At 43.3% G+C, this 15733-nt stretch overlaps 1 protein-coding gene across 2 annotated transcripts in view; it reads right to left on the reverse strand.

Annotated features, from left to right (window-relative positions):
- The window catches only part of bicd1a (bicaudal D homolog 1a), a 48420-nt gene that overhangs the window by 5472 nt on the left and 27215 nt on the right, over nucleotides 1–15733 (reverse strand). For both annotated transcript variants that reach the window (XM_076992378.1, XM_076992380.1), the window contains exons 3-7: nucleotides 7817–7969; nucleotides 6612–7088; nucleotides 3669–4781; nucleotides 3303–3454; nucleotides 1245–1455 (exon numbers count right to left, since the gene is read on the reverse strand). In XM_076992378.1, the coding sequence (XP_076848493.1) occupies nucleotides 1245–1455; nucleotides 3303–3454; nucleotides 3669–4781; nucleotides 6612–7088; nucleotides 7817–7969 (2106 nt within the window). The remainder of the gene's footprint in view (nucleotides 1–1244; nucleotides 1456–3302; nucleotides 3455–3668; nucleotides 4782–6611; nucleotides 7089–7816; nucleotides 7970–15733) is intronic.

Raw genomic sequence — 15733 nt, forward strand, 5'->3', positions numbered from 1 at the left:
GAAAAGATGATATTAATGTGAAATCTATAATAATAATGATAGCAGCACTCAGACCCTCCGAGATGTCTGTGTTTACATTAAACACTTCAAACCGACCTGTTAACTTGCAGTCATTTTGATGTCAAATTTGGGCATTGACATGTGGCAATTGTTGATGAACACAGGTGCATACATAGAGAATGCTCTAGAAAAAGCCCCATGGTGTTACACAATGCAACCGAATGGATCTGAGCACTGATTGTGATTTGTGGCAGGAAGCTGCACCAACTTCACAGACTCTTGTTTGTTCTGCTCATGCAAGCTAACAACAGATAATGCTTTTGTGTTGCACTTTGTCTAATAATTTGGTACTTTCAGACATTTGAGATAACTGTATCGTACATAAGAAATACTGAATTCCTCAGCAATCAAGCTGGCCAGAAATAATGTGACAATATGCAGGGATCGATAGGGCCAATTAAACTATTGGCAAAGCAATCAAATTCCATTTCTCAGTATACAGATAGTAGATATCCAAAAAAAATCCTCATGAAAATAGTTCCTTTTTATACATTTTTTTATTTGCATAATTTCAAAATGAATTTTCACGATTTAAATAGCAATTTTAAATAAATAGTGGAAACAAATAATACATGCTGAAATCCAACCGAAAGATGCTGAAAACCAACCGAAAGACAAAGTGCAGACTCAAAAAAGAGGTGCAATGTCACTCACGTCTTTGTCTCTGACTCCCTGAGTACGTCAGATTAACTTGGTGGAAACCAGTCTGTCCTCCTGCGTATTACGTACTCAGCCTCAGGAGTAAGCGTTTGGATAAGACAAGCAGTTTACTGTCGCAGGTGTGGAGCTGTAGACTCAGTCATAGTACGAAACGTCCGAGATCTCACCGAGTCTGCTGATGGCTGTCGAGTACTCACAAGAGGAGACCGATAAAGAGATGAAGGAACAGATGTTGGCCAATGAGCACCAGGTGATCTTGGGAAATCTTGCCTGTTAACGTTATGGCAAAACTCGACACACAGTACCCTTGGGTCTAAAGCTAATGTCTGGGAACACAACATCCACTGGTTCTGGCCCGCAAATAACGGCTGAGCCGAGGAGGTCCAGGAAGACGCCAAGGGCACGTCGGCCGGGGACGTAGGGCCCGGGGCGGTGCTGGCTGTGCGGTTGTGGAGGAGGGATGGTGGTGTGGCCGGCGTGTGGGCGGGGTTAAAGGTCACGAAGGGTGCAGTTCTGATACTTACTTTGGGAGGGCTGCTTTTTGCCTTGGCGACCTTTGAGCCACGGCTGCGGTGGGACTGTTCGTGGTCGAACTCCAGGTCCTCCAGGCGCTGTGTGAGGGCCAGCTTCTGCTGAATAGCCATACGCAGCAGAGAGTTCAGCGTCTTCTTCTCATCCTCAGCGGCCGCCAGCTGCCTCTGCATCTCATCCAGCTGAGTAACGTACTCATCACACCTGCAGACAGCCGAAGACAAGTCAGGAACAGACCAGGCCAAACACATCACAGCTTTGGGGTCACATGACCGGCCCCTCCTCATAAATGATTAGGCATACACTAAATACTTGACATTAATATTAGGCACGTAACACAGATGCATTTACACTTATATTAAGTAACAATAGTGATTTCACATTAATGTCATCTAACTAAAACTAATATCAGATAATGCAAATAATTATATGATAATATTAGGAAAACAATAGTAATGATTATCACATTAATATTAGACTAATATTAGATACATTGGTATTAGATATACAACACCCGGACTATAACTTTGCTATCTGTTATGAGCATGTTATAGTACTGTACTACTATGATTAGTCCAGAAAGCAGAGCTGAGCTTGGGCAGTCCAGGAAGACTCTCTGGACTTGACTTCCAGGGACAGTGTTAGAGGAAACAGGATGACTGGTCATTCAGTTTTCAATCTGGTCAATCAGTTATTGGTTGTGATTAGTTTTCACTACCACCAGTTCCCTTCCCAGGCTCACCTGAGGCCTGTTTCAGCTCCCTGCTCTGCTGTTATATTTAGCCACACAATCTCATCCACCTGCTGAGACAGTGTACTAATACCCATTATATCAGTGTTATTAAAATGCTTTATTTTGAACTCAACACTGTTTTAAGGCATTTTAAACATAACCTGCACAGGCTGCAAACATGCTGAATACATAATGTAGATCAGGGGTACTCAACTGGCGGACCGCGGTCCGGATCCGGACCCGAACGCAGTCCTGTCCGGACCCAATCTCATTCCTGATTAACTGGATACGGACCAAAACAAAACCGTAGCATTTATTTCAGGGCTATTGAAAAAACACTCCGTCACGAGTGTTACGTTTGCCACCCCCGCTCAACAACTTACGTTCGCCACCCCGCTCAACAACAAGCCTGCCTGGTTGATGCTTCGCGAGCGGCGCGAGGGTCCGCGCGGCGAAAATGACGTAATCGCTGTGGCTCCGCCCGTGCGTGAGTGCCTCGCGCGCTGTCGGTTCGAGAGGTTGTGCACCTCTCGAATTTTGTAACTTCGCGCCGCGCTTCAGCGCAATGAACAAAGTCACGTTTTCAGGGTTCATACACCTTTATAAGGTGGAATTAAAGCACTTGTACGTCACTTTCAAGGTCCATTTCAATATTTCCCAGCATGTTAAACATAATTAAGTTAAATATTTATACATATACTCGAAATAGTTCGCTTTTTATCACATTATTTAATGGTTGTTTACTTAAAAACGCCCAATCTTCACGTCTTCACGTTCTCTCATCACAACCCCCCCCCCCCGCTCAACAACTTACGTTCGCCACCCCCCGCCGCACCGGACCTCAGGGCACAGGTATCTGCCAAAATTGGACCGCGGACAAATTTAGTTGAGTACGCCTGATGTAGATAATAAGCAAAATTGGTAGTTTTTGTACTTTTGAGGAAAAACCACATATATCTTCATTTTCAGCTGGGTCACACTAGTACACTGTTGGAGCTTCTAGACAAAACTAAACAGCCTTCAAAGTAAGCTAGTAGACACACACACACACACACACACACACACACACACACACACACACACACACACACACACACACACACACAAGATTTCATAGGTGTGTAAGAGGGGAGGCTATATGTTGCTTTACGTTGTTTATTAGTTATGGGACTTTTACAACCAGTGATGAAAGCAGAAAATGAATAAACAGCCATGGCTTACACAAGAAAGCAAGTGTGACCTTTGATCACGACTCATCTGGGGCACTGGGGGACTCCTCCCAACCATATGTCACAAACACGTCAAAAGAAGGAAGTACCTGGTGGCAAACATGGCCCTGAGGGAGGAGAAGGTGGCTGCGTCCTCCTTCAGCGCCTTCAGCTCGTTCCTCAGCTTCATCATGGTCTCCGTCACAATTGACTTCTCATTCTCATATTTGCTCTTCAGGTTGGCCAGGGCCACCTCTGCAGTCTGTGGAGAAACCAGGACAACATGTCACCCAGGATTATGAGATTAGTTATAATTAGAGATCAACCCCAGCTGTGTATATGAGTATTGTAGGAGTTCAGAAGCCCCCCAGGAACATCTCAGCTGTGGTACACTATGTGTATGAGTTTCTGTTATGTGTACTGTATTGCTGATAACTTTTACACTGGTCCCTTAAAAGCACAGCTGGTGCTTGTACCTGTTTGTTCGCTTTAAGGACCAGACGCAGAGTGGCGATCTGCTCCCTCTTGGTGCTGAGGAGGGACTTGAGCTTGAGGATCTCCTCCATGCAGGCCTCTTTGTCCTTGTCCAGGATGGGGGCCAGTTCCCGTGCGGCGGCCCTCTGCCTAGACAGCTGCAGAGAGCGGTCCACGGCCTTCTGCAGGTGCTTGATCTGGTCTCGGATGATGGCGTTCAGGTTGTAGATGTTCATCGGCTCCTTGCGAAGGTCTCCGCTTGCCTCTGGGGCAGCTGACATTGAGAGTGAGGTGACGTTCACTGGCATGCCAAACAGGCTTCTGTTGGGGCTCTGCTGGCTGGGTGAATCCCCTCTCCCCACATCCAGGGCCTCCTTTAAGGGCGAGTCTTGAGGACTCCTGGAGGACTCGGAGGCGACAGCAGCAAGGCGGCGGGCCAGGCGGGGTGACAGCAATATTCGGGGGTCATCGCCGCCCTTCAGGCTGCCGCTGCGTGTGACGCGACTCTGGCGGTAGTAGTCCAGCATGACGCGGTTGGGCGTCTCGTTGTTGCACAGGCAGACATGGTGATACAGCTGGGCCAGCTCTTCGCTGAAGGTAACCAGCTCGTCCTGAGCAGTGTTGAGCATGCCCTGGCTCTCGGAGGCAATGGCCAGCGCGCTCCTTAGCTCCGCCTCCAAGCTGCCAATTCGCTCGCGGCTCTCGCGGCCCTCCTTCTCCAGGGACGCCAGGTGCTCGTCAAGAAGCCGCAGCTTCCCCTCACAGCGACTGCGCTCCTCTGACTGACTCTCCACGCACAGGTTGAACTTCTCCTTCAGAGCCTTCAGCTCCGCTTTGAGGTCGATGACTTCTGTTACGGCCACCTTATACTTACACTCTAAGATCTCAAAGCCGTTGATGCCTATCTCGTACTCTTGGCAGTCGTTGGAAACGTCCCCTTTCTCTGTTTCCTCAGCGTCCAGCTCCTTATCGCTACACAGGCGCTTCATAGTGTCGACGCGCTCGGTGAGGCGGTTGACCCGCCTGTGCTGCTCGGTCAGGGCTCCCTGCGTGTGCTGAAGCTGCGTCTGGGACTCCTGAAGGTTGGTCAGTAGGACTGCTTTCTCTCGCTCCACCTAGTGGATGGGAGGAGGTAGTACAGGAAATCAAAAAGGGCCTCTGTAGAATACAGAGTAACTTCAGAAACAAACAGATTTCCTTTGTGGTGGAACTAAATACCGCTGAACGTCGGTATGAGATATGAACGTGAATGAGATATAAATTGTTCTGGTGAGGTGACAATATGTAACAATTTTAATGGATTTAAATCACAGATTAAATAATTTAAAAACATAGACATAGCAACATGTGACATATCCTCAGCTTTCAAAGCTACCATAATTCACATAATGTGACTTCTGTAATTGAGCTCAAGAGCTTTTTGGTCAGCGATTGTATTAAGGGAGTCAGGCCTCTCTTGTATTGAGATGGTGTTGAGATTGAGCTGAGATGGTGAAGTCTATCGATCCCTCATTGGAGGAGACCCAGAACAACGGAAAATAATTAAATAAACAATTGAGCCTTACGTGAAGTCCTGACAGGAGAGATTGGTTATTAACACCCTCCAGGCAGGACATAAAATCACCAGGACACGTGTTTGTGTTTGGTTGTGTAATATTAGTATTATTTAATATATATTATATATTATAATTCATGGCTATCATTTAATACTATTTAATCCATGGCTAGATTACCATATGAACCATACAAAAGTCACAGAACCTGACAAAACATTTTACACATTTAAGGCATTTGATCGTTGTGAAATGTCGGTATTTATTCTACTTTTACACAGCAAATTTCTATTCCACTGAGATAACAGGTTCACCTTTGAAACTTTACAGCAACTGTGATAATAACCACACACAATTGCATTCATGTGTGCTGCTCTCAACGCAGTACTGTCCAGACCGCAGGGCCCAGACCACAGGGCCCAGACCACAGGGCCCAGACCACAGGGCCCAGATGCTGCCTACGGCCTTCGCAGCTACTCTGTGTCTGCACTGTCATGGTCAGTTTCTATTGCTGTCTCCCACTGTCTCATAGAACACACCACAACACACATTCACACACACACACACACACACACACACACACACACACACACACACACACACACACACACACACACACACACACACACACACACACACACACACACACACACACACACACACACACACTCACACTTCTGCTTTTAACCTAAACCTGTGAAACTGTGCATGCTGTGCACAGATAGGACTCCATGCACAGACTGCTGGAATCTAGGAATGCTGGTTTGCTGAGTTGTAACTGAATCTTCGTTTTTAATTTGTCACTTTAATCGATGGATCCAAGCCAAGACAGATCCTCTTATATGTGCAAGAGAATCACGCACATATACTCTGACATTACTCAAACTATGCATCACTATGGTGAGTCATACTTCTGATAACTCCAGTATGCTGAGTCATATACTCTAGATGATATCAGCTCTAAGTTCTAAAATTACTTTTGGATTTAGTATAACAAGCTTTCAAATTATACTGCACCGTTACTTTATCACTACTACCTGGAAATCATGAGTAGTGGTAGAAAAACCTTTCCTTTGTTCCACTGGAAAGACTAAAACAAAAGATTTGGTGTCATCTGATTTTGGGCTTTAAAAACACATCCATCAGAAAGAATGGTACCCCAGAAACAATAATTTCAATGCAAACAATGTTTACAATGTTAAAACAATGTTTAACATCGTCACACTAAGTGGATTAAGGCATCAAATAAAAACAAAACATAACAAGCATCATATAACAACTTTCACTCTGTATTATATTTGGGTTCACAACTATCAGGACAAAGAACAGGACAAAATCATTGATGAACAAAATCAAAGTGCAGGAACTGGGATTGTTGCACTTGTAACTGACCTGTAAGAGCTGTTGTTTCAGTTTCTGGATCTCAGACAGGTTGAGTTCGCTGAACAGATCAGACACAGGGTGCAGTACCTCTCCTAACCTCCCGGTGGGGCGGTGGAAGTCACTGGTTGCCTTTGGCCCATGGTTATTACACCCATTACACTTGTTACTGTCCTCATTATTGGGACTGGGGACAGAGCCGGAGGTGCCATTAGTAGCAGCCTCCTCCACCAGCCTGAATCCCTCCACAGCAGTGATAGCTATGTGGGTGGAGGCTCCATACACACTGTCACTCAGGCTGAGGTGCTGGGCCAACTCCTTCCTCAGAATGTTCTTCTGCTCCCTCTCACTCTTCAGAGAGTCCAGGGCCTCCTCCAATTGGCCCTGAGCGATGTCTTTCAAGCGCAATGCATCCTCCAATTGGCTGTTCAGCAGTACTGTCTCCTCCTCCAGTACTTTGATTTCGTGTTTCAGACCCTCATACTCGACCTTTGGACAGAAGAACGAGGAAGAAGAACACCAGAGGTGATTGTGCATGTGTCTGTCTATACTGTATATATGAATAATGCAATATTTAGTAAAATAAGATTCAGTCTGCATCTCCCTTGCCAAACATTACATACAAAAATGTAAAAGAGATGGATGCAGATCCAGACATAATGTGTGTGTGTGTGTGTGAGTGTGTGTGAATGTGCGTGTGTGAGTGTGTGTATGTGTGAATGTGTGTGAGTGTGTGTGCATGTGTGTGTGTGCGCGTGTGTGTGTGTGTGTGTGAGTGTGTGTGAGTGTGTGTGTGTGTGTGTGAGTGTGTGTGAGTGTGTGTGAGAGTGTGTGAGAGTGTGTGTGAGAGTGAGTGTGTGTGCATTTGTGTGTGCATGTGTGTGCGTGCGTGTGTGTGTGCATGTGTGTGCGTGCGTGTGTGTGTGCATGTGTGTGTGTGAGTGTGTGTGCATTTGTGTGTGCATGTGTGTGCGTGCGTGTGTGTGTGCATGTGTGTGCGTGCGTGTGTGTGTGCATGTGTGTGTGTGAGTGCGTGTGTGCATGTGTGTGTGTGAGTGTGTGCATGTGTGCGTGCGTGTGTGAGTGCATGTGTGTGTGCGTGCGTGTGTGTGTGAGTGTGTGTGTATGTGTGTGTGTGAGTGTGTGTGTGCGTGCGTGTGTGTGTGTGTGTGCGTGTGTGTGTGAGTGTGTGTGTGTGTGTGCGTGCGTGTGTTCACCTGGTTCTGTTTGAGTGTGGAGACCAGTTTCTGCAGGGTGATGTTCTCCTCCTCCAGCTCAGTGTAGTCCTGGAGGAGCCGTGTCTCCCTGAACTTATACTCCCGTGCCTCCTCCTTCAACCTGCTCCGCTGCAGCTCAAGAAGTTCATTACTCTGCAGCAGCAAAAGATGGAAAGAAAGAGAGAGAGAGAGAGAGAGAGAGAGAGACAGAGAGAAAGTCAGAGAGTCAGAGCAGTTCTGTAGCAGGGCTACACAGCACAGCTATATAGGAATGCATACTGCTAGGCTGCATAGCAGTTCTATATAGCAAAGCTTCAAAGCTGTGTTACAGAGCTGAGCTACATAGCAAGGCAACACAGCAGGGCTATAGTGCAATGCAAAGTTCCAAAGGGCTACAAAGTGGAATGGATGATCTACAAAGTATAATTGCTTCACAGAAGCAAGTACACAAGAAATTATTCAATGAAGTGCTTTTGGCAAAACATGGATAAAGCCACAGACCTCCAGTGATGCTGTCACCCCATAAGAGTACACTCTGATTAAGACGGGACAGAAATGTAATTACCCCATTAGAATACACCCTAATGTTGACGAGACTGGAACACTGAATATATGTGTGCAATCCGTTCTCTTTACATAATGCCTACTGCTTTAAAAAACAAAATGTCAGCCTAAACCTAATCAATAAATCTCCTTTCCGACCAGGGAGCAGGAAACATGGGAGCCCTGATACGGCGACATCAAGAATGCTTACAGAGCAGAAGCTCTAAACCAAACCGTAATGGTTGAGTTAGTGCAGTGAGAGCCATCGGGACAGAGGCTGCAGAGGTTGGACTTCAGGCCTCTTTACATGCGTCAAACGGCCTCCACAGATATTCATGAGCACACTGAAGCTGTACACTTTTTAGTTTTACAAAGTTTTACAAAACTATAAGCCATAGGTATATAGTTATAGATTTAGTTACGAAACCAAAAACTATTGACCCTCATAAACAAAATCAGTGGACCAAAGTATGGCTTTTATGTCTGGCACTACAGAGCAGCTTGGGATGATGTCATACAGAATAAAGGTCATTGTTATGGCGATTTCTGTCAAACGCCAATGAGGATGGTGGTAAGTTGTTGCCGACATGCAGTCAAGTAAGCACTCACAGATAGAGAAATGAAATAGGTGAATTTAATTCCTCAATCCGGTTTTCTTTCAACAGAACGTAAGCAATAAAATGCAGTCTGCAATATTCTGCGGTCTAAAAACTTTTTTCTCCTTACGGCCATCCCCCTCCCCAGACAATGAGCTAGCCGTAATCAAAATGCTGGCTTCGCGCACCTTCGCGTCAAAGGGGGTGTGTCTGGGGTTGGGCGGCAAGTGAACAGGAAAGTCTTTCAGGTGCAGGTCAAGAAACAACAAACAGGTTCATAATAAGCATAGACAAACAGGTACGTATAAAAATGCAAACATGTCAGTCAGGTAAGTATACCACTAATTTATATGTTTTATAAGTTACCATCAACATGAAATATGTACAACTCACAATTATGGCTCCAACAGTCATATTCAGACTAAGGTCATATTCAATATGAATATCAATAAGAATATAGGCTTTCACCAACTCCAGAGGCAACACGTAATATTAAGAGCATTGATAGCACTCTCCAAGACCGAACTGAATTATTTCTATGCATGTTTTGACAGTATGAATAATGATAAAATCATTATCCCAGGTATCCCTGATGAATCCATCCTTCAGGTCACATGTTTTTGAAGTTTGAAAGGCTCTGTAGAAAGCAAAATCACAGAGGGCAGCAGGACCAGATGGCGTTCTACCAAGAGTACTGAAAACATGTGCTTCACAGTTGGCAGGAATGTAAATATTCAACAGATGCTGTTTTTAACACTCCACTATTATTTCTGTCCCCAGAAGAGTGGCCTGCCTTAATGGCTACTGACCAGTGGCATTAATGGTGGTAGCCATGGAAAAAACAGAACTGGGACACATTTATAACACCACTCAGGAGACTCTCTGGCGTTCACTACTCACACCACATCTGGAGATCCTCACTCACTCTCCGTTCTGGACACCTGCCTCACCTGGACACTTGCTTTTTTCTGGATTACAGCTGAGTCTTCAAGGGTAAGGCCCACCAATCCAGTTTAATGTGTGGATGACACAACATGCCCTCAGATTTATTCACAACAATTAAAAAGTCTCCTCACCAATAACTGGTTATAACCAGAATACTAAGCAGGAGGAGATACAGAAACCAAATCAAAGAACACATGGAATAACGAAAATGTGATTGACAGGTAGGGAGGAGCCAATGGTGACTATTTTAATCTTGGGTTTTGTTAGCATCTTGATCAGTTTTATTTCTTGGCTGAATTTGATGAAATTCTGCTATACAATGTGCAATGCTACCTAGACAGAAACAAAAGCTCTCCAAACATCATGCAGGCTTATATGACAGGACTACATAAGGGAGATTTATAGCAGGGATACCTAGAAGAGTTACACAGAAGTGCTTCCTAAATAATTTACAGTCTTACATTAATTATCTTTAGCACAGTCCTGTAAAAGGGAAATGGAGTGTTCATGATGCCATTTAAGTGTTTTATTCAGCGTATTTGTTTTGTGGTCTTAACAGAGTGGGAGAGGCCCACGCAGAAGCTGATGTGGATGTTGTCTGACTGCTCGTGTTATTAGGAAGTGCTGACGTCTGCATTCCTGCCTCTGTGAACAGAGCAAACCTTAGAGCGGTGAAACAGATGCAGACGTTGATATACAGATGAAACGTTATCTAATCTTCCAAGATGTACAAAAAATCTGCATAAATGGTTTTCAAGAAAAATAATAGAATTGACTAGAACATAATAAAGAGCAATTTGATGTGTACCTCTCCCTATAAATAATTACCAAGCATCATAATGAGTGGGGAACTATTAGATGACAGAGTTTTCCAGATTTTTTTTTTATCAAATATGGTCACATCAAAGGGGAAAAAAGAATATTGCTGACAATTTCAAAATATTTTTTGGTTTAATAGATTGTTGCTATAGCAACTCATTTTCAGAATTGGATATATCCTCTATGAATTTAGTCACACATTTAAAAAAGCACTGCTGACCAATTCAAACACACACACACACACACACACACACACACACACACACACACACACACACACACACACACACACACACACACACACACACACCCAGAAATGCTGACCCAGACTGCAGGCTGTGTGTAGAGTAGAGGTGGGACCCAGACCTTATAGCTGATTGTGTGATTTTCTGATTTTCTGATTGGCTGAGAGCCCTTCACTGCCTGTCTCAGAGCCATCCTGGTGAGTGCACCCATCAGCCACTTTATCCTCAGACTACTTAACGACTCATTAGAGTGGACTAATATGGAGAAAAACACAATAATGTAGTTATTGTGATACATATTGCAAGTGTGGTATTATTTGTGCTCCTTACCATGGTAAACCCTTTGATGTGATTTGATTAATGTCTTGTATTATATTACCAAATTATTTATGCACATTGAGTCATATACGATGACTTACAGTGATTGATGTAACCCAGAAACCCACATCTTCAGTGTTTGAGATGGGTCACAATGCACGAAGAAATGCTGTGATATGTTGTGCTGTGCTCATTTAGCAAAATGCAGCCTTTTGCAAAGATTTCAGTATTGCACAGGCTTATATTACAGTGTCTATTAACACATGTTATACTGTGCAGACTTATTGCTAAATGAGTTTATCAGCAAAAGTATGCTTTCCAGTTAATTCAGAAGGGTTTGCATTAAGGTAATGAACAAACCTACAAACACACTTGTCACCCTTCCCTAAATGACATGAGTGTGTTTCTCATTCCTCAGTTACCCTTGCCAGCTGTATTGAGTGTATAGACTCAGTCATTGACTTCAGTGCCACAGATCCAATTGATGTTTGTCACATGACTTTCACACTAGCTCAGTCAGCCAATCAGAATCATCTTCTTCATTTGAATGGAATTAGCTGTTGCTTATAATAATAATAGTGTTCTTTCCTGTTTGAGTACTCCTGCTTATGACCTGCTTATGACCTGTTCATGACCTGCGTATGATCTGCGTTTGATCTGTGTATGACCTGCGAATGACCTGTGTATGACCTGCGTATGACCTGTGTATGACCTGGGTATGACCTGGGTATGACCTGCGTATGATCTGTGTATGATCTGCGTATGACCTGCGTGTGATCTGCATATGACCTACGTATGACCTGACCCACGTTGGTTCAGCCTACTCTTCTGGTTGCTGCATTTCTGTGTTTTTGGCTGTGACTACATTGTGGATACTTCTTTTGGACTAGCCATTCATTTCGATTTGGACTCTGCCCTGTATCTTTTTTCTGAATCTGGATTGTCCAACCACTGTTATTAAAACCACGTTTCTCCTTTATATCTGCAAGCGTCTGTACCATGATTGCCGCGTTCCACCGCTCAGACAATGTTTATAAATAACAGCATATAAATAACTGCACCTGCATCTCCCCCTACCAGCTATACGTCACTCAAAACTGTAGGACTCCAAGTGTCTCCTGAAGCTTTGTACTTTGTCTCCTAAAGCTTTGTACTTTGTACTTTGTACTGCCTCTCAAAAAATAAACATTTCACAACTTAACAAAACTTATAATCATAAAGAAAACAACAAATGCCACAGCAGGTGTGACATATGGCTTTAAGAACAGCTTTAAGATACTACTGTACCTCTGCTCGAGAATGTCCTTGAAAAGCAGGCGGCATTATTGATTGGAGTGTACAGTGATGCAGCTCTCCCCATGGACGTGTTACCTCAGCATACATTCACAGCAGTGCCACGCGATCCGGACATGAAATGCAGAGTGGTTATCCGGCCCCGCGCAGCCTGCGTCCGGAGCCCGTACAGAGGCACCGGCTGGCCCACAGCCAGCCCAGCAAAGACCTGCTGCAAAGTCACTGGCATGAAACCCAGCTCGGCCCGCTGCCGCACAGTACTGTTCTCCAACACTGAGCCACGGGCTCCCTTAGAGAAAAACAAGTCTCTTTCTTCAAATATAAACACATAACATCAGTTGTATATAATTTAAAATTAATAATCATTTTAGACCTTACTGTCTTAGATCTTACATTGAATAGGCTTAATATACAAATTACTGCAAATTTGGAAAAGTAGTTAATCTGGGTAAGATTACATGTACCTCCAAAGTAAAAATATTTGTTCACTTCCTCTGTGTATAAAGTACAAATGAGTTAGCAGTGGACACTGGCTTATTGCCCAGAAGAGAGAATGTGGTCTGACAAACTAGACAAATAAGTAACAAACTAAGAAGATTTATTTATGGTCTTGATTACTGCAGGGCATTCAATTACTTCCTTATTTTTCTTGAACAGCTGAGTGATAGTTGGTCTAGTTGGCAGCCAGTGATGGGACATTTACAAGCACCACTAAGGTCCTCCGGGACGTCCAAATTACCCAAACAAACAAATAGATCAAGGCCACTGTAGCACTGAATTATGCATTTGAGTTGTTTAAGGTAATGATATTTTAATGTGTGAGTAGTAACATTTTATTGCTTAAAACCCATTGTAAAAAATAAAATATTATTATATCTGAAATTTGTCATCCAGTGACAAGCACTTCATAAACGCAAGCGATGTATGAAGAGTACTAACCATCTAAGATCTGTGTGTGTGTGTGTGTGTGAGAGAGTTACTGTGTGTTTGTTTGTGTGTGTGTGTGTGTGTGTGTGTGTGTGTGTGTGTGTGTGTGTGTGTGTATGTGTGTGTATGCAGTGTAGGTTTGTCACGATACTAAGAATTACAACTTCGATACGATACTTAAAAAAATATTCAAATTCGATACCATTTTCGATACCAAAGTCAGATACGGTGCTAATTTCCGTTTTAAAGCCTTTTTATGTTTTTTTATAAACAAACAAATGAATGTTGCTTTGTGTTTAAAAATGCTTGAAATTGTAACTTCATTTCACAACAAATATCTGTCTGACTGAACAGTTCTTTTGTGTTAACAAATACGAGCATCTTGTAATTCCAGGGAGAGAACGTGAAGACGTTACGATTGGGCGTTTTGAAAATAAACAACCATTAAATAATGTGATAAAAAAGCTAATAATTTCGAGTATATGTATAAATATTTAACTTATCCCAACAAACATGCGACGTCAGAAAGACATTAAAATCAAGTCTGTATCACGTCGGTCAGTCCAGACCCATTTTTGCATGTCTGGTGGACGTTCAAAACTGGTTCAAAATCTGACAGTGTGACTAGGACCTTAACCTTTTAACTTAACAAGAACGTCTATGACGAGTTTTCTATCTGAACGTCTGACTAGGACCTTTATTGGATGTCAGGACGTGCAAAAACTGCAACTGAACGGCAGTAATAGACGTTTAAAAAAGACGTTGCTAAAACTTTCATTCTGGCTTTTCAGTGGACGTCTTTTGAACGTCTGACAAAGTGTCTTTGCTCGTGCTGGGAAATATTGAAATGGACCTTGAAAGTGACATATAAGGTGTATGAACCCTGCAAACATGACTTTGTTCATCGCGCTAAAGCGCGGTGCACGCGAGGTCATGCACCTCTCGAATTTTGTAACTTCGCACGTGCCACGCCTCAGCGCAATGAACAAAGCCATGTTTGCAGGGTTCAATATGTTTGCAGGGTTCAATTCAAGCGCTTGTACCAATATTTCCCAGCACGTTAAACTTAATTACGTTAAATATTTATACTCGAAATGATTCGAAATATTGCGCTTTTAATCACATTATTTAATGGTTGTTTATTTTCAAAACGCCCAATCTTAACGTCTTCACGTTCTCTCATGTTTCATCCTGGAATTACAAGAGGCTCGTATTTGTTAATGTAATACAAGAAAACTGTTCAGTCAGACAGATATTTGTTGTGAAACGAAGTAGTTACAATTTAAAAATTTTCAAGCACTTTAGCCTAAATTGCAGCACTTTTCAAACCTGAAACACAAAGCAGCATTAAAATTCGTCAGGTAAGTGTTCATTCCCCTGTTTTGAGGGGTGTTTCTTTTATACTACCACATATAGTTTCGGACAACACTGCAAAGCGGAAAGTATAAAGCCTCCACCGCTCGCGGAGGTTCGCGCGCGGTGTCGAGCGCTATGGTCACTCAACCAGGCTTTAGCGCCCTTCGTTGAAATGTTCCAAAACCACCGCTTGCGGGCTTGTTCATGTCCTTCGGTTTTCCATCTGTATCTGCTTCGAATCCAACAGCACTGCGTTTGCTTTAGCTGCCATATTAGCATTACAATCTGTCCTGTGCATTACGGCAGCTTGGGTGGGTCAAACGAAAGCGCATTTTATGTAAAAAAGAATCGATACTTAAGGGAAACGAGTATTGTACCGTTTCAGAATGTTCAGTATCGATACGTATTGATATATCGATTTTTTTGACAACACTAATGCAGTGTGTCTTTTTGCCGACCTCAGGCCTCATTCTTCTACAGCTTAACCTCTACAATGGGCCCTGGCATAAGGATATCATCATTCTCCAGCTTCGCAGTCTCTCTCTCTCTCTCGCACACACACACACACACACACACACACACACACACACACACACACACACACACACACACACACACACACACAGTAATCCAAACACACAAGCATACATGTGTACACCATGAACGACCCTCGTGTAGCCCTGAATGTAACTGCCTCACCTATAACATCATGCCAAAGAAAGAATAGAAAATGGATTTTGGATTAGAATATTAGGCAGATTATTTACCATTCCAACACATCCTGATGGCTTTCAGTGACACCCAAAACTATAGCATAAAAAATTTAGGTGTAATTACTGACACTATTCTGTTTTTATTTATGTAATATAGCTTAA

The sequence above is a fragment of the Brachyhypopomus gauderio genome, chromosome 2, assembly GCF_052324685.1.
Source record: "Brachyhypopomus gauderio isolate BG-103 chromosome 2, BGAUD_0.2, whole genome shotgun sequence".
NCBI lineage: Eukaryota > Metazoa > Chordata > Actinopteri > Gymnotiformes > Hypopomidae > Brachyhypopomus > Brachyhypopomus gauderio.